Below are 22,190 nucleotides of genomic sequence, written 5' to 3'. Positions count from 1 at the left end.
GGGACAATTGTAACTAGCAAACTGACACCAAAGTATAGTTAACAAATTCAAAATGTGTTAATTTACTGTGAATAATTGGCCATAAAATAAAAGCATATAATTCCGCCTTATTAGTTTATAGACTGGATAGTGAGAGGATGACAACTGAGTAGGAAAAAAAAAACTCTATAGTCTTAATTTTAATAGCTTAGATCCACTAGAGTCATAAACAGACATAAAATATAGGAACCATTTCTGATTATATTGTATAATGCAATTTAACAGACAAAATTACAATGATGACTTACAATCATTTATTATGATTAGCCTTGGATCGATTAGAAAGTTAGACAGAAGTAATAAATTGTTGATTTTATTTATTTTTGAATAAATGAAGAAGTCCTCTTGATATTGTAAACTATGTTAAAGGGCATGGACTAGTGTAGAGTCATGATACCACAAGCATAAATCTTTTATATCATGTAAAAGGCAAGCTACAAATAGGAGATTGATCGAACAAAATAAAAAAAACACATACATAAGCTTCTCGTTTAAACTTGTAGTAGGTACAAATTACTTAAGCTTGAATAGCAGAAGAAGGATCCGTGAAGTAGGGATGCTGGTGTGTGCATTAACGAGACACTCTCGATAGGGGTGTGTGGGTGGGTGTGTTTCGAGCATTCAAATTGATACGTGAGCATGTGTGTGGGTGCCAAAAAGTCATCGACTTGCAAGGATGTGGATAATCGAACATAAAGGTAGGGCCTGCAGTTCAGTTGGGGGGGGGGGGGGGGGGGGGGGAAGAGAGAGAGAGAGAGAGAGAGAGAGAGAGAGAGAGAGAGAGAGAGAAAATGAAATAAAATGTTATATTAATCATCTACAAAATGCCAAAATTACGTATAAAAGCAAACTAATACAATCCTTGTGTATCTATCCAATGTCTAGATATAAATAAAAGAAAATGAAGTATAATAAAAGACTGAAAGATTAAAATCAAAGCCTGAAAGTGTCGTATTAAAATTATCATGATTAGCAGTAGTGTACATGGATGCCTGGCATCGGGCGTTGTCTGAGAAAGTATTGCATTAATTGATCCTCGAAGAATTTTGTCGATGTTCGCTTCTGTAAGTAGTCTCAAGTGGGGGCCACTGTGGTGGAGGTGTCAGATGCAGTAGACGAGGGGGAAAGAGCGAGAAATGAAATGAAATAAAATGTTACATTAAATGCCTACAATAGCCAAATTTACATTTGAGTCAAAACTAATACAATCAGTGTGACTAAAATAAAATGAAGTGAAGTGAAAGAGGAAAACTAAAAGTTTGAAATCATCATAGGAAGTGCAGCAGCATCCTGAATGCCCTAGGATGCCCAGCATCGGGTGCCGTCTAAGAAAGTATTGCAACGGCCGTTGCAGAGCTTCATCATTGCCTGCCATTGTAAGTAGTCGTACTGGGGAAAAGGGAAGAGAGAAAGGGAGAGTGGCCGGGAGTTTGTTATAGCCAAAGAGAGAGAGAGAGAGAGAGAGAGAGAGAGAGAGAGAGAGAGAGAGAGAGAGAGAAATGAACTTATATTAACAATTTTCAAAAGGTCAAAATTGCACATCAGGCCAAACGGATACCATCCACGTGAATTTGATCCAATGCTTAGGAGCAAAAAAATAAAATAAAAAATGAAGTAAAGTGAGAATCAAAATGAAAATGAACTTTTTTTTTTCATCAGCATCGTCGACGTCGGGTGTTTGTCAAAGCAGCGAGCTCTGCGGAGCTTCGTCAGTGTCCGCTTCTGTACGCCATCGTACTCGAGGAGTCGGGGAGAGGGAGACAGAGAGAGATTTTGATGCATCCTTTGAGGCTGTTCTCGACATAGAGTTGGCTCATCATGGAGACGCCCTCAGCTGTTGACGATGGAGAGAGAGAGAGGGAGATCCTTGGAGTCATCGAACCGGGAGAAAGGCCTCAGGTCGAAGCACGGGGAATGAAGTGTTGGTGCTAGAGAGGCTCATCCCTGTGCTACAAAGAAGGGCAAGCTGTTTTGTGCATGGCTAGGTTCATGGTATCTGCTGTGTAGCTTCCACTTGACGAGAGAGAGAGAGAGAGAGAGAGAGAGAGAGAGGGAGAGAGAGAGAGAGAGAGAGAGAGAGAGAGAGAGAGAGAGTGTGTTCCCCGAGTTCCAAGTCCTTTTGGCTCGCCTTCTCTGCTTGTGCTCCCTCCTATCGAGCAGCCATGCTTCTTACTCCCCGTCTACAAGCATTCACAGCCATACACCGATTATGACAAGGCCTGAATGGTAGCACCTCAAAGTATTGCAATAATCGCTTGTGAAGCGTCTACGGTGACACAGAAGAAGATCGAAAACTGGATGAGGACGGCTATCAGAACCTGCAAAGAGTGAAAGAAAGAGACGGAGAGAGAGAAAGTGTCGCAACTCCTGCATGAGGGTGGTTGTGATTTGTGTGGTTGGGGGACGCCATGCAGACCACGAATAATAAGTGGGCGAGATTGAAGGCTGGCTCCATGTGAAGAGGAGGGAGAGAGAGAGAGAGAGAGAGAGAGAGAGAGAGAGAGAGAGATTTTTGAGTGGTGTGCAGGACTTTTGGATGAACGAGATTGGAGAGAAAGACGGCTGCAAGGTGGTTGTTCTTCGACCAGAGAGGGAGAGTTGTAGTCGAGCTGGAAAAAAAAATGATCGTCGACCAGTTATGTGCGTGTGGGTTGGCAGACCATAGCCGCAAGGAGTGGGCAAAAAGAAAAGAGAGAGTTGCAGTTGAAGGAGTTGCATGCACTCTATGGGTGTGTGTGTGTGTGCACCTCTACTTCATTTACGAGTCGCAGAGAGAGAGAGAGATAAAGATAGAGAGAGAGCAAGTTCATCGACGTCTGCATGTGTGGTTGGTCGAGAGGCCGCAGAGAGAGAGAGAGAGAGAGAGAGAGAGAGAGAGAGAGAGAGAGAGAGAGAGAGAGAGAGAGAGAGAGAGAGAGAGTCTGATTAGTACTGCGGCGCCTGCTTTTGCATGGTCAAAGGGCAGGTGGGTGGATTTGTGACGCCTTCTGCATAGGTTGGAATGGCGGTGGCTGGATGCAACATAATTGTGAGTAGGGTTTGTCGCCATTGTAGCTCGCCATGCTGAGATGATGCTGGAATCGCTGCTGACGACAATATTGTCATTGTCGGCTAGCAGTTTGCCGACGTTGTCCATGCATGGGTGTTGCACCCGCAAGGATCTGGTCTTTGCGAACGTTTTGATGTGATAGATGATTGTCGGGTCAGGGCGTCACTGCCCGGAAATACCTTTACCCTTCCACCCTTTCACTTAGCACCCATGCCTCGCTTGTACATTTGACATTGGTTTCGCAATGTTAAAGTGCCGCGAATGGGTGGCCACTAACCGAATCCGATTCATTGAACCCCTCTGGGTGCACGGGAGGACATGCAAGCTACATGTTGGATGAAAAAGTTCCCTATCGATTCTATGGCATTTTTTATCCTTTAAAAAAATATTCTTGAATAGCAGGTTACCCAAGTCTCTTGAGATTCTTTTCGACGGCATTACAAATTTTTCTACATTTTTTTTCCTACATACTCAATCTAATTAAGTCATTTTCTTAATTAAACATGATGCTCTTATTAACTATAATCGGATCCTAATTTACTAGTCTCCATAAGATCTAGTTAACCTGACAATTAAGGTAGTATTTATATGTATATATGTATATATATATATATATATATATATATATATATATATATATATATATATATATATATATAACTATGATAAATTACATCCAATTAGACCAGCAACCTCATGATCAAGAGAATTTCTGAAATTAATAAACTTAGCTCTATGGTATGATTATGATGATTCTCTTTGTGGGCGTGACAATCATACCACCAGGAGCGTTTCGCAGGCTCTGATACCACTGCTACAGCCGGAGGCATGGAGCTCCTTGCAAAACATCTAAAATAGCATACTACAAACCATAAACAGGCTAATCGACATACCTGGCAACCACATAGACGCATAATCACGAACAGAGAGAGACAGAAAGCGACAGAGAGTAATATGGCTCGTGCAGGCGCACCTCCTATAGCGGAGTGCTACGCCGGCACGACGAGAGAGAAGAGGGAAGAGGAGAGAAGAACAACGCAAGCACTGGGTGCAATCTCCCCCCGTGCAAGAGTGACCATTTCCCTCTTGCACGTATTTAATTTATAGATTCTTGAATGGTCAAAGTGAGTACAAACTGGCCGGCCGGTCACAAATGGCCAAAGCTCATAAAGAGCACTTAAATAATAAAATGTACATATAATATGATATCCTTTTGCAATAGCTTAGCTCGGTCAAGCCTTTTCCACCTGTCACAGCTACAATAAATAATAAGATATCAATTCCATAACAAGGCTATTTGTCTAATATCCACTACTTGTCCTGGTTTACATTATTCTATACAATTTTGGTTTTCACAACTTTGCATCTATCACACAAAAAATTGACTCAAATGTTGAGAAATACACTGCAAGCAAATCTAACTCAAACAATGTAAGAGCCGAAAGAGCTTCACGGTATGGAATTTGTAATGATTGTTCTCTTTCTCATCGCATTTCTCTAGTTCTCACTTTGGTTCCTAATTGAATACCAACGCTCCCTCTTCGCGCACTTCACTTATTAGAGGATGCTTCCCATTTTCTTTGAAAATGTTCTCATTACTCATACGACTTTCTTATGACCTACTTACTTAATAGTCTATCTCCACTGGCAGCTGCCGCTCAAACAACCTCTATATTTCCTAGTTTGTCGATCATCCTAAGTATGTATATTTTGTCATGAAGCTTACTAACCACACCGTAAATCCCTTCTTTTATTTTTATAGCATTACTTATCACATTCAGGTGATATTCCACTAGCACTATTCTAAAAGATTCTCGATTGGCATTCTTTCTGTACCAATCCACTATCTAACCTAATCTCTTACTAAGCACTTCATTTGTTAAGTATGCTAACTCTCTTGTCTACAACTGCGACAACCTTTGGATGTGTCTATTGCTCCCATTCAAAAAGAGAACAACACAGTTACAACCCTCTCCAGCTTGTACGAGTATTCTATTTTTGGGTGACACCCTAATCCAAATTGTCATTCTTTCCATTATAGCTTTCTATGCATCCACGCACAAGTACATACATTTTTAGATGCAAAATGTCGTCCAGGTATGTCCCTCCAGGACATCACACATTTTTTATTTTTTATTTTAATCTGCTTTGTTTTGTCAATTGAATACTCCAACTCTACTATGATCAGGACTTACTACTTGCACTGTATGAAATTTTTATTGACATGATTATTCATTAGCTATGCAACTCCTCATATGAGCTGGGGTGCTCTGGGATATCGAGCCACAATTTGTAAGTGCTTTGCTACTCGAACATACTCTAATTTGGTGTCAATTATGTGGCAAATGTTTTCTTTTATGCCTTGCTTGGTCCATTGATCACACACACATACAGATTCATTGATTTAGGTAGTGTGTAAACATTCATCCTGTGCCAATTTGTCGATTTAGGCAGCACACAACACACAACAGATTTAGAAGTTTACATAACATCAGTGCAGATTTGCCAGTTTAGGCAGCACAAAGTGGCTGGCCACCACTGTAATTGTTATGATTTTGTTACCCGAGTATATAAAATGAAGGATATTTGGATTTTGAATTTGAAATGGGTATATGTTGGCAGATATTTGGATTTTGATTTGGACTTGAATTCGGAATTGGTATATGATGTTTTTCTGTCACGACATTTTTTATGAAAGTGAACTTGAGATTGATAAGAATAGATTATTCAAAGATGAGTGTGACCAATGATATCCTGATTCATCAGGGTATGACATATGCTTCTTATTCTAGTGGTATGGGACACTAGAATATGTCGTATGTGGATGACGACAGGCATTAAAAATGTTGTTTTGTTTCATAGATTTTTCATTTTACTACGTGTTTTTTTTGACACGAATACTAATCACTGTTTTTGACAAGTATTGTTTGCAAATTTTTCTCTTCACAATTGAAGAAAACTTGCTTTCTAATGGAGAGGTATGTTATGGAATTGATATTCTATTATTCATTTGCAACTGACAGGTGGAAAAGGCTTGACCGATCTAAGCCTATGCGAACAAATATGCATTTTGTACATTTTATTATTCAAGTGCTCTTTTATGAGCTTTGGCCATTTATGACCGATCGGCCAGTTTGTACTCACATTGACCATTCAAGAAATCTATAAATCAAATACGTGCAAGAGGAAAATGGTCACTCTTGCACGGGGGGAGATTGCACCCAGTGCTTTTGTGTTTCTTCTCTCCCCCCCTCTCTTCTCTCTTGTCGTGCCGGTGTGGCACTCCGCTCATATGCACGTGCTTTTTTGCTCTCTCCCACTCTTTGTCTCTCTCTATTATGTTGAGCTCGATTATGGAATTGCACGAGTTGTCAGGTATGTAGGTTTGCTTGTTATGGCTTGCTGTGTGTTATTTCGAGTATTTCGCAGGGCTCTCTGCGCTCCCGTTTGCAGCAGCCCCTAGGATAACATTCTCATGTTGGAGAGGAGAGATAAAAAAGTCTTCTTTGTCGACGTAGTTTTGGACATGAAGCCTCAACTTCCCAATCAAGGGAGTAGCGGAGGCTTGCTGTCCCTTGAAAGCTATGTCAGCAGTTAGAATATCTCCCATCTCAAAAGTTTGAATTCTCAACTAGGTGGCCAACTCTATTGATATGAAGTTGTGAGTAGAGCCAGGGTCAAACAAGATGAAGGCGTCCCGTTCCCTTACCTTTCCCCAAGCATAGGAGAGGAATGAGCCTTTGCAATGAGTATCCTCTTTTGGAGCTTCAACCATGGAAGCTGTAGGAGTGTCATTGCGTGCATTTCTTTTGAGGCAAGATCGATAACAATGTCCTTGCTCCCCACACTTAAAGCATTTAAGGTCTTTACAAAAGGCCTCTAATTCTTTGGGAGAGAGCTTATTTTCACCTTTGTAAGCTCCTTTCTCCTTGGCCTTGTTGTTGTTGGTGTTGGTGTTGCCTTAGGAAGAGTTTTGAGCATTGCTCTTCCCTTTAGCTTCATTTTGATCCTTGTTTTCCATGGGCTTGAAATTTTTTCTCGCCCCTTGTTGAAAATTGATCCTTAAAGCAACCATAGTGTGGTGGATGGCTTTGGTGATAGTGCTAGGTCGTTGTGAGTTGACATACTCGGTCATTTCTTCAGGTAATACTGCACAAAATTGTTGCTTTTGTTCGGAGAAGTCTATCCTTTGAAAGACTCTAGCTTTGAGATGTAAGTACCAAAACTTGTCTACATATTTGTGGATAGACTCGTTGAAGAGCAGCTTCAAGCTCCGCCATTTGGTAAGCACTTTGTCCTTTGTATCGCTTGCAAGGAATTTCTTCATGATGGAAACTCGTAGAGTTTTCCTTGTCATTAGGGCTTCGCCATTGCCACGAAGTCTAGCCCACCATTGACGAGAAAATTTCTGACAGTGCATAGCTACATGGTGTAGCTTGGAGGACTCTGTGAAGCCCTCGTTTCCAAAGGCTACATCAAATTGTTGGATGAAGGCCAATACTTTTTTGGTGGCACAAAAGGTGCCATCATAGGTAAGAAAAGAGATACTCTTTTCTCACTCTTTGAATTTCTTGAGCTTTTGGGACCTTCGCCATGCATGGTAAGTTTTGCGATGTCCTCTCTTCTTGTATTCTCTAGGAAAATAACTATTGCTTTCGTCGAAAGAGGAGGAAGGTAAAGAAGAAGGAGAAAAGGGTGACCTCTTTCTTGCCTTTTTCTTCCTTTGTTTCCTCTCTTCCCTTTCGAAGTAATGAGAGGAGAAGGATTATGGGTTAACCATTTCCTCTTGGGAGGAGTTGGCGATCATCTAAACCGCCATCTTCGTGGAGCCACATCTTCAAAGAAACTTAGGGATTTGCTTCTTTCTCGTTCTTTGGATTCCTCCTCTCTTATGGGAGAGAGTCTTCTTTTGGGCAAGAGGCCTCCTAAATCCTCTCTTCTCTTGGAGAGGAAGAGAAATCCTATAAGCACGAAGTTGTTGGTTAACTTTGGCTTGCAAAGTAGGGTTGCCCATAGCTTGATGCAACCTAGTAACAAGATAATTGATAAACATGGAGGCATCATCATTAGCACCTTCATGTGCAAAATCAAAGTTATCAATGTTCTTTCTACTCTCTTGGTTATTGTCAGCCATGCTAATTATACTTATGTGTTTACTTAGCGTATCCTTTGGCAATTCAAAACCTTAGTTGCTACTCCTCTTAGCCTTTGAAAATCAGCACTTAAGTACCTACACCCACGACTCGAATTGGTTGATTATAGAGAGTAGTGGAGTGGGTCTAACATAGCAGAATTACCAAGGGATAGCTCCTTTTGGACTTCAATGGCTCAATATGGTAAAGCCATAGGCAAGCCTAAAAAGACCCCATTATTAAGACCAAAGCTCCCGAGGTGTGCACCATATCCCACATCTTGGGCTCAACAAAATTGATAATAGATCTTAATCCCACTTACCCTAATATAATTAGCAAAATCAACCATTAATAGGCTACTTAAGGACCTCTCTTTTTAAGCAAGAAAAGAGAAACCAAATGCTCTGATACCAATGTGGGGAATGGCCTATGAACTTTGAGAATAGCGGAATTAAGAGAATTAGAGTGAGCATTTTTGTGAGATTACTTTGAGAACATAGGGGGTGAACTTAATTGATGGTAGCAACATAAACATAGTACTTAATTAACTTGGATGAACAATACTTTTGCAAGAGAGAGAGTATCAGAGAACATGACAATAGTTGAAGACCGGATTTACTTGGAGCCAGTCGCCCCTCCAGAAGGCGTTTGTATTATAGATTCTCCCATCAAGAGAGACTTGGTACAATACAATCTCTGTGTTCCTTGTGACCTTGGTGATGCTATAAAGATGGAAAGATTCATGCATCACGAGTATAACATAAATTTTGCAAAAAACATTAACTATCCCAAGCCTCAGTCCCAAGGCCTCAAACACCTTTGAAGGTGGAGAGAGCTAGCGGGGAATGAGGATAGGGAAGAGGAAGAAGAATCATCCATAGGAGAAAGAAATAGTTCCTCACTTATCATCACTCTTCTTGCTTAGCATAGCATAATAGAATAGTAATGAAGATGAAGAAGATGGCAAGCATAAGCATTGAAGCATGGCTCTTGGTTGGATTTGCATTCCATAGCCAAGATTCTTGGTGTAGGCTCTCAAATTTCCAACATGCTTAGAGAAGGAGATGGAGCTCTTGCACTTTGCACTCCACACAATGAGAGAGTGTGTATGTGGATATGGGAGAGTATACCCTCTCTCATGCTTGGTCCACCTCTCTCTCTCTCTCGTATTATTTAATTATTTTATTTGGACATGTGTCCTCTTTTTCCTCTTTGAGAGAAAAAACTTAATTATTTATTTTTATGCATCTAAATTCTCATTGGACCCCTTTAAAGTCTATCCAATAGGATTCAAACACATCATGAGGGCCACATGTGGAGGATTTCGTCATGTGGTCTTTTATGCTTCTTAAGTCATTTGGTTTGAATCGAACACTTCAAGCACTTAGTCAATTAAGCATGGAAAACGTTCATGCCTCTTGAGAGTTTATCTTTGAATTGAACACTTCAAGAACCTTAGACATTCAAGCATAAAAATCACCTCAAGCTTTGGGCAAGGTTCACACAAACACTTTAAGCACTTTAGCAAGCCGTCAAACACCTATGCTTGGGTAGGATTCTCACTTCAAAGTCAGCCCTAGTTTGCCTAAGGTCAAAGGTCTTTTTAACACTAACTTTTGTTGGTCTTTAATGAAGCTAACCCTAACGTCTTTTAGCTCCATTAAATGCACGTTGCTCTTTGATAGACTACCTCCTTTTGGACCCCTATTGAGATGTAACCATCTTTCCTCTTGGTCCCTTGCTGAGGAAAATCAAGAAGCACTTATTGCACATTGCTCTTGGTAGACCATCTCCTTTTGGACCCCTATTGAGATGCAACCATTTCTCCTTTTGGTCCCCTATTGAGATAGGTCTAGTAGCACATATCTATATCTTGACTCTTGTTCCCCTCTTATCTTCCCATATTAAATAATTAGTTTAATATGAGAAAATCATTTGGTAAAGTTAGATATAATATTTTATAACATGCTGTCATATATACATCACCATGAATGAGGGCTCCCTTTCTCGCGATTAGACGTTTACCTAGCAGAAGCAAGATGGTCAGCAGTCTGAGCATAATCTAGTGAGCTGGAGCTTGCCGTAGTGGTAGAGACGATCACCAACATCATGATCACGCAGGGAATGGAAGCAATCCGGACAACATGTAGTCTCCTCAATTTGGTGGACGGTTGAGACACACGCACACAAATATACGTAGAATATATAGCTGGAATATATACAGACATGCAGTATATATATGTTTGTGACCAGCTATGAGCTGCATATGTATGTGTGTATGCACGCACGTGACCAGCCATGATTTGCATCGTGCTATCAACCCCAAATGGGATGCAAGACCTTTGGCTAGAAGTTGTAAGTTTTGTAGAATTTACAGAGCTTATGAGCATGCTATCAATAAAGCATAGTCCAAAAGGGACGTACATCAAATCAAGTGTTGCAGCATACCGAGGTGCCAGCTGGACCTACACGTAGTGCTGGTTGAACCTGTCCTCGCTTCTAGTTTGCCCTCTTCTTGCTGCTTGCTTCCACTAATATTAGGATTCATGTTGAGTTGCAAATAATTTTTTGCATCTCTTTCTGTTTGTCAGGTTGGTGAGTGGTATGTCGAGCTAGGCTAAGCTTACTGTGTGCAAGTCCATGTGTGTGTACTAAGTAGGCATTACTACAAGCAGCTATATATGCATGTATGAGAGTACACACACACACACACACACACACACACACACAGAGAGTCCAGCCATGTGTAGTTGATCTTTTGCTATATTAGGGGTTGTGAGTGAGGTTGGTTGTGTGGTCTTTAATGTTAGCATTCTTTTAGTGTGATGTATCATTAAGAGTATGGTGCGCTTAAAAACTGAGGCTTGACTTCAAAGCAATGGGAATGAGGGTGATGTGACAAAGAGAAGGAAGCGAGGTAGGCCATGTTTGTCATTTGAAGAAGTTGCAAGAAAGGAGGCTAGCAAGGAGAAGAAAATAAATGATGGGTGTTGTACGACCATCGTACTAGTATGTCATGCATCCCAAGCAAAAAAATAGAATAATAAGCCCTTGGCTTCAATGACAGGCTCAACCATGTAAGCCTTTGGTATATGTGCATGATTACACTGGCATGGATACATCACAGTGCACCGTTGCGAAAATTGTGAGCTTATATCCACATAGTGCCAAAGATGTGTGCCATTATCATTGATCTGAAGTACTCAATTGATAATACATTGGCACATAAGAGAAGTCGTGCTTCATAGGAAGTCCGACAAAGCACTTTGCTTTGTACAACGGATTCATATGGAGTCTGCCCAAGCACTTTGCTTTGCACAACAGCGAGATTTTTACCAAAATGAAAAGTAAAACACTGACAAGAACAAACATAACTTGCAATGTACTAACCTTGGCACCCACTTGTGGCGAGGGTTCTGATAGTTCGCTTGAATCCGACCCACAGCCATATGTACTCCTTAAGTGAGGTAGCATATGTATCATATACACCCTCGTGGGATGTAAAAACGTGCAAACATCTTGGAAAGTTTTCCCAAATTTGTGTGCTAATAGCATATTCCAAACTGTGGAAACCGCGATGCCAAATGGCGAAAGGGAAGCCTTGCTTCGCATAAGTACTGATGGAGTTCTGGTGCTCATAGTGAATAGATACTCTTGTATCTGTAGACGGAGCCTTGCTTCAGTGATGCCTTAGAAAACTCATCAGATCATGCTTGCCGACACTATGTGGATCCTGTCTCGTTGGCTGATTGCATTAATGATACACGACGAGTCTAGGAGCCCTGTCCTAGCAAAGTTGTTTTACAACTGCTTGAAATTGTAATCAATGGTTGGCCTTGCCAAATACCCACACCTTACATGCCACATGCCTTGCCTGCACCTGAGGATCAAACATTGCCTAGGACCAAAAAATTCCAAGCCAAAATTGGGAATTTGGCATCCATAACGGGAGACCCTTGATAGTATAATTTATTCGGTCAACGACTGTGCTCATAGTCGTGTAAGACCTCACATGCCATGCATGAAAAATGTTCAAGACTTACCGAACATGCTCAAATTGCCCCATGCTGAGGACAAATATCTCCCAAGAATAAGTTGTCATGCTTGCCTTTGCTTGCCGTGGTGATATGCAGAGAGATTTGCGAGATTCAATGAAGTCAAAATTGAAAACGTTAAATTCGACTTGCTTATCGACTCTTAGAAGTCCACATAGCATGGTTGGGTGTCTTTTTAGCAATGCGTTTGCCAATTACGTCGACCATCGATTATGTTGCCAAGCCTTGCCTGACATACCCATGATGCTTTGCCTTCAACATGAGTTGCATGACTTTGACATGGGATTTATGGTTATATGATAGTTGTTCGTTTCCTTGAGAAACGATCGTTTGGGTTTGATCCCCTTTGCATGCTGAATTTTCCAAGCCTTAGGTGCTGGTCGACTACGTTTTTTGATGGCGATCGAATTGTACAATCTTTGCATGATCCCTTCTTAGTCGTTGCATGCCTTGCATGCACCCATGGACTTCCTTAGCCCTAGCATTGGTCTCACTTAGTGGGCGACTCTTTCCGAGTTTGTGGGAACTGCCCATTAGGGTGGCTTAGGGCAAAAAACATTGCATGGCGATGGCGGGTCTGCAGCGCAGAGGAGGAGAAGACGATGGCGTCGCTTGCCCCTGTGTGGAAAAACCTCCGCCATCGCAGCGCGAGCATATTGAGCCGAACTACGAGCGTTTTCGTGGAGGTCGATTGCGAACCGTTGTTCCTTGCAAGCGGGTATTCCCGCAGCCATCCCGCAGTCATCTCCGTTCGGCCCTGCAAGGGAAGTTGCCCACGGTCATGGCCCGTCCTTGCTCTCGAGCATGCAAAGGCATGCAAGCAAGTCTATCAAGAGAGAAGAATTCCCTTCTTGACAGTGCCATAGCCTCCTTGGGCGTGGAGAGAGAGAGAGAGAGAGAGAGAGAGAGAGAGAGAGAGAGAGAGAGAGAGAGAGAGAGAGAGAGAGAGGCCATGCCACCAATGTGAAGCCCAGGACTGCCTTAGCCTCGATCCTCCGCCCAATCTCCCTTTATAGGCCTTGCCCCTAGGATCCAATCTCCATTAGCAGCCGGCCCTTCGGCCCTTGGCCCGATACTTGACCTCCACGGTGGCCCTTGGCTTGACAACTACCCCCTTCCAAGTGATCATTGAGGACAATTATTTAGGTTAAGGAGGTGATAATGTTAGCCATCAAGTAAACTAGGGTGTATTCACATGGTGACAAGAAGTGAACAGTCAATGAATCTACGAGATTCTAGAATGGCTAGGGTTTTGGGACTAAGCATAGGTCCTAAAGATAAATCAAGTGTAAGTGTGTAAGTTACGACATGTCAAGCGTGATTGCAACACAAGGACAAGGTGCCAAAATGGGCCACGGATTCGACAAGTAGCTAAGAACTTGGCACATGTTGGGGAGTGCTTATAAGAAGAAAAAGTGGGACACGAGAATGCCAAGTGACGATGGGAGCCTCAGGGGTCATTTCACATTGATTGTCCTAAAAGAGCAAGACCTTTTCCTATAAAAGCAAAGGTTGGGTGTAGAGTATACACGCTTAGTTCTATTTTCATTCTCTCTCTCATTTTTCTCTACAAGATAGAAGAGTTCGATCTGGGCGCCAAAGGCTCCGCATCACATGAAGGTATTTCTATGGAAAGCAATGAGGGGTGCTCTTCCGACGGGGGTGAAGATTCAGGAGAGAGGGATAGGGACAGATCGATGCTTGGGGGGCAGGATGGCTAGTGAAGATATGAACCACCTTTTTATGGAATGCCCAGCTATCAGAGGCCTTGCAGGAAAAAATTGCAAATGGGTCCAAAGAACATGGAAAATTGGTTTTTTCAAGACTAATTTACCCCTTGGAGGTAAGAACTTGGGTAGCCTTGCCATCCTCATCTGCACTCAAATTATCAGGTTTTGCTTTTTACATAATGTATGGCCGCCGTGTGTTCGAAGGAGTTTCTGAGGTGGCAAGCTTCGCAGAAATTATACAGGAAAGTAGTGTGCTAATATGGACGCTCGGGCGCAAGCAAAACTCGGATGATTGGTCTAGGGTTACCTGTGCCTTGTTGTCAACGGAATGCTTACGTAAGGGAAAAATCATGAAACCAGAAGATTAGTGAAGTGTACATGATAATGAACCTGGTGTACCAAGGGCATGGGGGCAGGTCGTTAGGGGTGGCTCCCCAGATAGCTGATGTGAGTTTGGTCTCTAGATGGTGTCATGGCTCGGCACAAGCATGGCAAGTTCTTGTAATTTTTTGAGATGATCAATATAATTCACTCACAATTGTGAGTTTTGCCTTTTAAAAAAAAAAAAAAGATAGAAGAGCGAGAGTGTCCTATCACTACGATAAATAAGCACGGCTCACAATGAATTCAAGATGTTTGAGGTAGTAGCTCCATGTTTAGGCTAGCTTCCTTCCTTGGGCTCTCTCATCGGCCAAATTCCAATTACCTACAAAATGTAGGAAATTACGTGGGAGTTAATTGCTGCTACACCCCACTTCTTTCTCTCTCCTCTTTCTACATCGACCCAAAGCGAGGAAGGTTCTGGAAGGCGAGAGCTTTCTTCTACAATATTCTGTGCAGGAACCCTATATGACATTCGCGAGGGCGGACTTCTGACGTAGTTGCCAACAAACTCTCAAGCTTTCGAACCGTTACCACTTCTATTGAGCTTGCGATCTCCATTACCACCTCTACTGTGTAAATGGCGGATGATCTCGACATCCCTGACGCCCCTGAGGTTGACGAGATGGGTGAAGACCTTGGAGATGACTTTGAAGCTTCCTCTTCGGGGCCTCAAAAGGTTGGTGAGGAGAGGCCCGTCGGTTCTGCTGGGCTCAAGAAGAAGCTTCTTAAATCTGGGAAGGACTGGGCTACACCCGAGAAAGGCGATGAGGTTAAGGGTAAGCGACCCGATCTGTTTGGTTTTCTCCTTGTTGCTTCTTTTCTTCTGTATTTTCGCTTTTGTTAATGGTGTTGTGGCTAATCGTGATGCGTCTTGCAGTGCATTACACCGGAACTCTTCTGGATGGAACCAAGTTTGATTCTAGTCGGGATCGGGGAGATCCCTTCACCTTCAAGCTTGGACAGGGTATGTGCGTACACACGCTCTTTGAATGTAACTGACATCCCAGTCCCACGTGCTGATGTTTGTAGCACTTCAAGGATTCTTATGCTCTGTTTTCAGTTCTTCCTAACGGCAAGACTAGATATTTAGGTTGTTTGTGAACATTGCAGGGCAAGTTATCAAGGGATGGGATGAGGGTATTGCCACCATGAAGAAGGGTGAGCAGGCACTGTTCACTATCCCTGCAGAGTTAGCCTATGGAGAAGCCGGTTCACCCCCTACCATCCCTCCCAACGCAACTCTTCTCTTTGATGTTGAGTTAATTTCATGGCTTAGCGTAAAAGACATTTGCAAAGATGGTGGCATCTTCAAAAAGATTCTCATTGAAGGAGACAAGTGGCAGAATCCAAAGCAAGAGGATGAAGTCACAGGTATGGCCCAGTTAATCCGGATTCACTCTCCTGCTTCAGTAATCCGTTGCTTGGTCACTGGGACTGAATGCCTTCCACTTGGCAGTTAAATTTGTTGCGAAGTATCAAGATGGATCACTCTTGTACTCTACTCCTGAAGAAGGCGCGGAATTTTATGTGAAAGATGGTATGCTTTCTGTCTCAGCTCTCTTAGACTGATGGGTCTGTTTTCTCTTTTTGGAATGCAACGTAACTATGTAACAGAGTTTCTCTGCAGGTTATTTCTGTCCTGCTATAAGCCAGGCTGTCACTACCATGAAAAAAGGAGAGAAGGTGCTATTGACTGTCCAGCCCAAGTGTAAGTCCTCCTGTCATCACTAGTTGCAAATTTCTTAAAGTCTGTGCTGGCATGTTGCCATTGTGATGCATCAGGTGATATAATGTGAGATTTTATTGCAGATGGATTTGGTGAGCAAGGCTCAGGACCCAAGGGAGACTTCCCTGCTGTTTCTGGAAATGCTATTTTGATGATTGAGCTTGAGCTTATATCATGGAAGTCTGTTGAATCTGTGACTGATGACAAGAGAGTTGTCAAGAAAGTGCTGAAAGCAGGAGAAGGATATGAGAAGCCTAATGATGGAACCAAGGCCAAAGGTAGATAGGCTGATGACACTGCTTGTAGTCTATGATCCTTGATTGGTTCAGGGTTTGATGTTTGCTGTTTCTTGCAGTAAAATATATTGCAAAGCTGGAAGATGGTACTGTATTTGAGAAAGAAGGATATGGCGATGATCTGTTTGAGTTTGTAACTGACGAAGGTATCTATCTGTCTTGGGTTTTGTCTATGTGCAATTAGACCACTTTTCAGTTGGTGAAGCGCCTGAAGACTTGTATATGTGCTTTGCAGAACAAGTTATTCCAGGGCTAGACAAGGCTGTTGGCACCATGAACAAGGGTGAATCAGCCCTTGTGACAATTCCACCCGAGTATGGCTTTGGGAGTGCAGAGGTGCAGCGGCCGCTTGCACTTGTTCCGCCCAACTCCACATTAACATATGAAGTAGAGCTTGTCGAATTCCAGAAGGTAGTCACTTAATTGTTAGGAGGTCTGTTGGTTTACACTATGGGTGAACTGGTTTGGAACATGAACGGGCTGACATGATTGCGTTCTTCATACTCATTCAGGAGAAAGAGTCTTGGGATATGAACACGGAGGAGAAAATTGAGGCTGCTGGGAAGAAAAAAGAGGATGGAAATTTGCTATTCAAAGCTGGAAAGTATGAAAGGGCATCTAAGAAATATGATAAGGTGGTGTTTTTCTCTATGTCATACTCCTTGTGCAGGCAGTTAAGGAACTCAGCATTAACAGTAGTAGATGATGCTCTTACTGTCAATGCAGGCTGCCAAGTTCATTGAGTATGACAGTTCATTCTCAGATGAGGAGAAGAAACAGGCGAAGGTGTTAAAAACGTCGTGTTATCTTAATAACGCAGCTTGTAAGTTGAAGTTGAAAGATTTCAAGGAAGCTGCAAAACTATGCACCAAGGTATATATAAGGAATGTAACTTGTAACTGTTAGCTTCAACTGGTGAAGGTCATACTGATGTTTATGATGTGATGACAGGTTCTTGAGCTAGAGTCTCGGAATGTAAAAGCTTTATATCGGCGGGCACAAGCGTATATTGAGATGGCTGACTTAGACCTCGCGGAGCTTGATATAAAGAAGGCACTGGAAATAGATCCTTCTAACAGGTAGGTCTTGACCCGATTGTCCAGTTTGAAAGGTCTTCTCCATTATGTCCCTCATTTGGGTTTGTCTATTCCTGTGCAGAGATGTGAAACTCGAGTATAGAACTCTCAAACAGAGGCAAATTGAATACAACAAGAAAGAAGCGAAGATGTATGGCAATATGTTTGCTAGACTCAGCAAACTGGAATCCATTGAAACAAAGGTGGGTTGCGTGCATGGCATTGCTGAATGATAGCTTGTGGAATAGCTTTGTGCTGGTTTTTTATCCCGTGCTGCTCAATGTGGAAAAAAGTAGCTGCCTCTGTGAGTGACGATCCTTCATTGATTCTATTAATTGGCCTTTGCAGAAATCGGAGCCGGAGCAAATGGATGTTGACAAAGCTACCAATGCTCCTGTCGAGGAGATGGCCGCCTGAATTTGATTGTGATTTTTTGTAGCATTTAGAAATTGATGACTAGAGATTGGGTTTCCGAGAAAATGTGGGACTGTTGAAAAATGATCATCAAGATCCCTATAGTTGCACTTTTGGCTGTAAAAAGCATTTTAGCTGTCCCATGTATGGAATTTCCAAGTTACAGTCTTGATTTTTGACTGACTTTTTGTTGAACTATGTGATTGTCAGCATGTTGAAGGCAATCTTTTTCCTGATGGGAAGGTAAGGCATGCCTAGGCATTCGAAAACAACCTAGTGTTTTGTATAAAGTGGTAATTCTAGAGTGTCGATCTTTGTAGCATTGAAGTTCATATTTGTATAAAGTGGTAATTCTAGAGTGTCATCTTTGTAGCATTGAAGCTCATATTTGTATAAAGTGGTAATTCCAGAGTGTCATCTTTGTAGCATTGAAGTTCATATTTGTATTAAGTGGTAATTCTAGAGTGTCATCTTTGTAGCATTGAAGTTCATATTTGTGAAGTCTTGAAGTCTTTTTTCTCATAAAACTTCTGGAGGGCTTGAGTTTAAGTGTGTTCCGAAATACATGCAGCATGTGAACTAGTCTGTCCAATTATTAACTAATTATTACTTTGGTTGCCAAAAAAAAAATGAAGCTGGTATAATTGTGAGTCTTAAGTTTTGGTGAAGAATTTTAAGTGTGTTGGTGGCCAGGATGCCGAAGAAGCGGTTTCTTGCCTATGTTGCAGCACATTTAAACTTCAAGCTGAGCCTACTCAATACTACTCTAGCGCACATAGCTTTTTCTTAAATCTCTGGCAACTCAATCGTCTGCATTAGAGCGTAATAGGTGTGATTTGTCAGTTCTCTTTGGCTACATTCATGTGAGTTATTTCGGAACGTAATGTAGATGCTTGGGGTGCAACTGAGGTAGGCATTTTGCTACTTTGTACTTCTGCTCCTTTACAAAGTGAGGCAGACATTTGTTACTTGGCTTTTGTCCTTGTACACTTGTACTTCTCTTTGCTGAAAATGCCAACTTTGGCCTCTCTCTCTCTCTCTCTCTGTGCTGACCGATGCTCACACATGTTGAATCACGTTCTGTTTTGCATGGAAGGGTTTATCGTGCCTTGTTGGTGAGCTGCTGTTCAAACTAAATAACAAGTACTGTTTTTGTGCTATCTTGGCCCTTCCATGCAAAATAGCTGATGGCCTTGTGTATTATTGTGCTCCTGTTTGTAGACCTTTTGAAATATAGTGCAAAATCGCTTACATAATAGCAGCAGTTAAAGATTAGTCTCATCATGTGTAGCACCACCAAGTGAAATTCACAGCTACAGTATACTTCTCTCGGGTACTCTTGAGAAGTTGGTTTGAATTGGATTTTCAAAACATGCCAAGAACTCAGGAGAGTTATGTCGATTGCCTGACCCTAGGTGTATAGAAAGCGTGGGAAAAATCACCAAATTACCCTTGAGATTTATAGATATTCTCTAAAATACTCCTCCCCAAATGCCATAAATTTTTTGGAAATACCCATTAGGTCTCCCCAATCTCAGAAAAATTAAAGTTCTTTCAAAACATATTAAGTTCATAAGTGAAGGGTGAGTTTAGAAAATGAAAAGACACATGAAGTTGGAAAGTCAAAAGAACTTTTGTGTCCATATAAATAGCTATTTCTTTGCTCTTTTCATTTTTTCCTTTAGCGTTCTCTCTCTCTCTCTCTCTCTCTCTCTCTCTCTCTCTCTTTTTCATATTTCTTTGAAAATATTGTTACAAATCTATGTGCTTCGTCATTGCCTATTGTTGTTAAGCGTTGTAGATTAACGCATGTTCTTTTTTTGTTTCTGAGTGAAATCTTTGAAGGTAGCTGTCATGATTTTTGAAAAAGAAAAGAAGAGATTTTAAGATAGATTCTCCTTTTGCAATATCTTTTCCCTCTCGAGGTTGGCCACGTAAGTCACGATTTTTGAAAAAGAAAAGAAGAGATTCTAAGACAGATTCTCCTCTTGCAATATCTTTTCCCTCTCGAGGTTGGCCACGTGCAAGCCATGCTTATATTTTCCCCTCTCTCTCTCTCTCTCTCTCTCTCTCTGTGGTTTCCATCGAGGTAAAAGGGCGAGGTGAGTGTGTGAAGGAAGATTTCGAGCTGGGCAGAGGCGAGGCCCCATAGGCCTTGGCAAGTTGCATGACTATGTGTCCGTTGTAGTGGATCTATCAACACATCAAGCAAGGCGGTGTCTGCCTCTGGGGCTGTTGAGGGAGGGGAGGGGCCGTCAAAGAAAGCGAGGTGCACGGGCGAGGCATGCCCGCAGGGAGGTAGAAAAGGGGGTGGGGGGATACGAAAGGGATCTCGTGAAGAAGCACCATTTATGTATTTGAAGCCAATATGCGCCTCTACTTTCACGAAAATATTAACACCTTATGTCTCGCATCTTTCCGGAAGGTAATTGATCTTCAGCACTTAGCAATGCTAGCATGATAACGTATGCTGATTTTTGTGACTATAGATGAAATTCGTTATTGAGGCCAACATTTACCAAGAGTCTATTTGTGACATTCTCTCTCGAAGCACGCGAAGATGGAAAAAAGAGTTACCACATGAAATCCGCGACTATTTGGTAGAAAAAAGTAGAAGGGTATTTGGAGAATTTCTGAAATTAGAGGGGTGTATGGGAATTTCAACAAATTTCAGTGATATTTTGGTAAATTGCCCTGAAAATGAAATACCATTTACACACCTTATATGACCAGGTGGATGATATTGTAACAATCAAATTGATTCTCCCACTCCTTGTTTTGATGATGTCAAGCTCCTTTCTCAAAACTTTGTTTTTTAATTCAAACTAAAGATAGTACAAAAAGTAAGTTATTGGAAAAGCACAATATCGACAATCAGGCCCTTTACATATACCATTTCAATCGATTTCTTTTCAACAATCCAGATCGAGTTGATAAAAAGGAAAAAAAAAAGACTATGGGTACAAAGGTCCTTTTCATTCCACAGTCATTAACGTTGAAGATGGATTGTTCCCTTTACCTCTTAACTATTGTGTGAACCTCCATCAAGATTGGCGGTGGGAGGGCAATTGATCTCCACTGTCCAACCCGCTTGCATTCTCGAGTAAAATGCGGTACTGTAGCTAGAGCTCGGGAAAAGACAGGTTCGCTTTATCCAAAGCTTGTTCAAAATGAAAAATGGCCGGTTCAAATTTGGGCAAGAAGGTTCTCAAGCCGGTTCAAATTATGGAATTTTTAGTTATAATATGAGATTTTTAGTGTGATTATCCCTCTCAAATTCAGAGTTAGCTTGCCCATATGTGTGTGAAAAGGTTCCAAAGCCGAGTCCACAAAAAGTATTTCCCCAGCCCTGAAATTTGTAGCAAGCTGGGATAGATTAGTGCCAAAGCGATTGGTGCAACCTCCACTCAAAAGCTGCCAAGTCAGTGAAGGGGGAATTAGCTAAGCATCTGACACCTACATACATTGAACAATCCGTGGTTAGCACGTAAGCAAGTGACAAATGCAATTTGCATTACATGCCCTTGTTCGCAATCCTTGTGTGCAGATTGTCATGATAGTCCCTCACTTGCAGTCCTTGTGTATATTTGTCGCGAGTTTGTTCATGGTGATTGGCCTCCCTTCCCCGACTCTTGACTGTCGGGAATGGTCACCATTCCCTTCGTTAGTCGCCACAAGGTAACATGTATTCCCTACCCCATCTTGTGTGCCATGATATGAGTACGATGTATCCACAATGAGTCATGTGAGTATCTTTCATGAGTTATCCAAATTTAAAATAGCATTCTAGCCAAGTGCAAAAGACTCCTACACTTGTGGGGTAGGTTTTGCAAGTGGACAAGCGATGTCAAACCTAGATGCCATTAGTTTAATCTCTTTCTAATCCTTGTGTGAATGTGAACAGTTAACTATGGATATGTGCTTGGCCATCCAATGAGCAACTACCCTGCTCAATTAGTTGAGCATTCACTAGAGAAGCTTGGATATTTGCATTGTTTCTTGATCAATCTCTTAACATGATATGGTAGTGATGTGTATGAACACACGTAGGATCCCAGGACACTTTTCCCCCTCACTAGGAGCTCTTTTCTCACGGCTTGTATACAAGACATAGCCCTAGTGCATCAATTCTGTTTGTACTTACATCTTAAGTAATGCTACTCCATGTATTGTGTACCCCTGCTCTTCTCATTAGCCTTCTGCAAGCTTTGTGTGCCAATTGTAATTTTTGATTAATAATTCCAAAGCTTTGATCTTTTAACCCTTGTACTTCTAACTACATTCTAATT

General features: G+C 41.8%; 1 protein-coding gene across 1 annotated transcript; it reads left to right on the top strand.

The window, feature by feature from the left end:
• The first annotated feature begins 14,810 nt into the window (after positions 1-14,810).
• Positions 14,811-18,223, top strand: LOC147424202 (peptidyl-prolyl cis-trans isomerase FKBP62-like). The gene is made up of 13 exons (XM_086501028.1): positions 14,811-15,165; positions 15,267-15,353; positions 15,500-15,760; positions 15,846-15,926; positions 16,017-16,097; positions 16,199-16,393; positions 16,471-16,557; positions 16,647-16,822; positions 16,924-17,046; positions 17,138-17,284; positions 17,363-17,490; positions 17,570-17,690; positions 17,836-18,223. Exons 1-13 carry the CDS (start codon positions 14,967-14,969, stop codon positions 17,902-17,904), a joined length of 1,755 nt encoding a protein of 584 aa, XP_086357154.1. The 5' UTR covers positions 14,811-14,966; the 3' UTR covers positions 17,905-18,223.
• The last annotated feature ends 3,967 nt before the right edge of the window (positions 18,224-22,190 follow it).

This window comes from Adiantum capillus-veneris, chromosome 26, assembly GCF_014529385.1.
Source record: "Adiantum capillus-veneris isolate H3 chromosome 26, ASM1452938v2, whole genome shotgun sequence".
NCBI classification, from domain to species: domain Eukaryota; kingdom Viridiplantae; phylum Streptophyta; class Polypodiopsida; order Polypodiales; family Pteridaceae; genus Adiantum; species Adiantum capillus-veneris.
Note: the sequence above shows the minus strand (reverse complement) of the source record. Positions and strands in the feature narration are given on the sequence as shown.

What these genes read in the sequence shown, in the direction of transcription:
- LOC147424202 (XM_086501028.1), top strand. Translation starts at nt 14,967, where the DNA reads ATGGCGGATGATCTCGACATCCCTGACGCCCCTGAGGTTGACGAGATG. An exon ending in TGAGTTTGTAACTGACGAAG is followed by an intron (nt 16,558 to 16,646) that starts GTATCTATCTGT and finishes TGTGCTTTGCAG; the next exon opens with AACAAGTTATTCCAGGGCTA. An exon ending in AGCTTGTCGAATTCCAGAAG is followed by an intron (nt 16,823 to 16,923) that starts GTAGTCACTTAA and finishes ATACTCATTCAG; the next exon opens with GAGAAAGAGTCTTGGGATAT.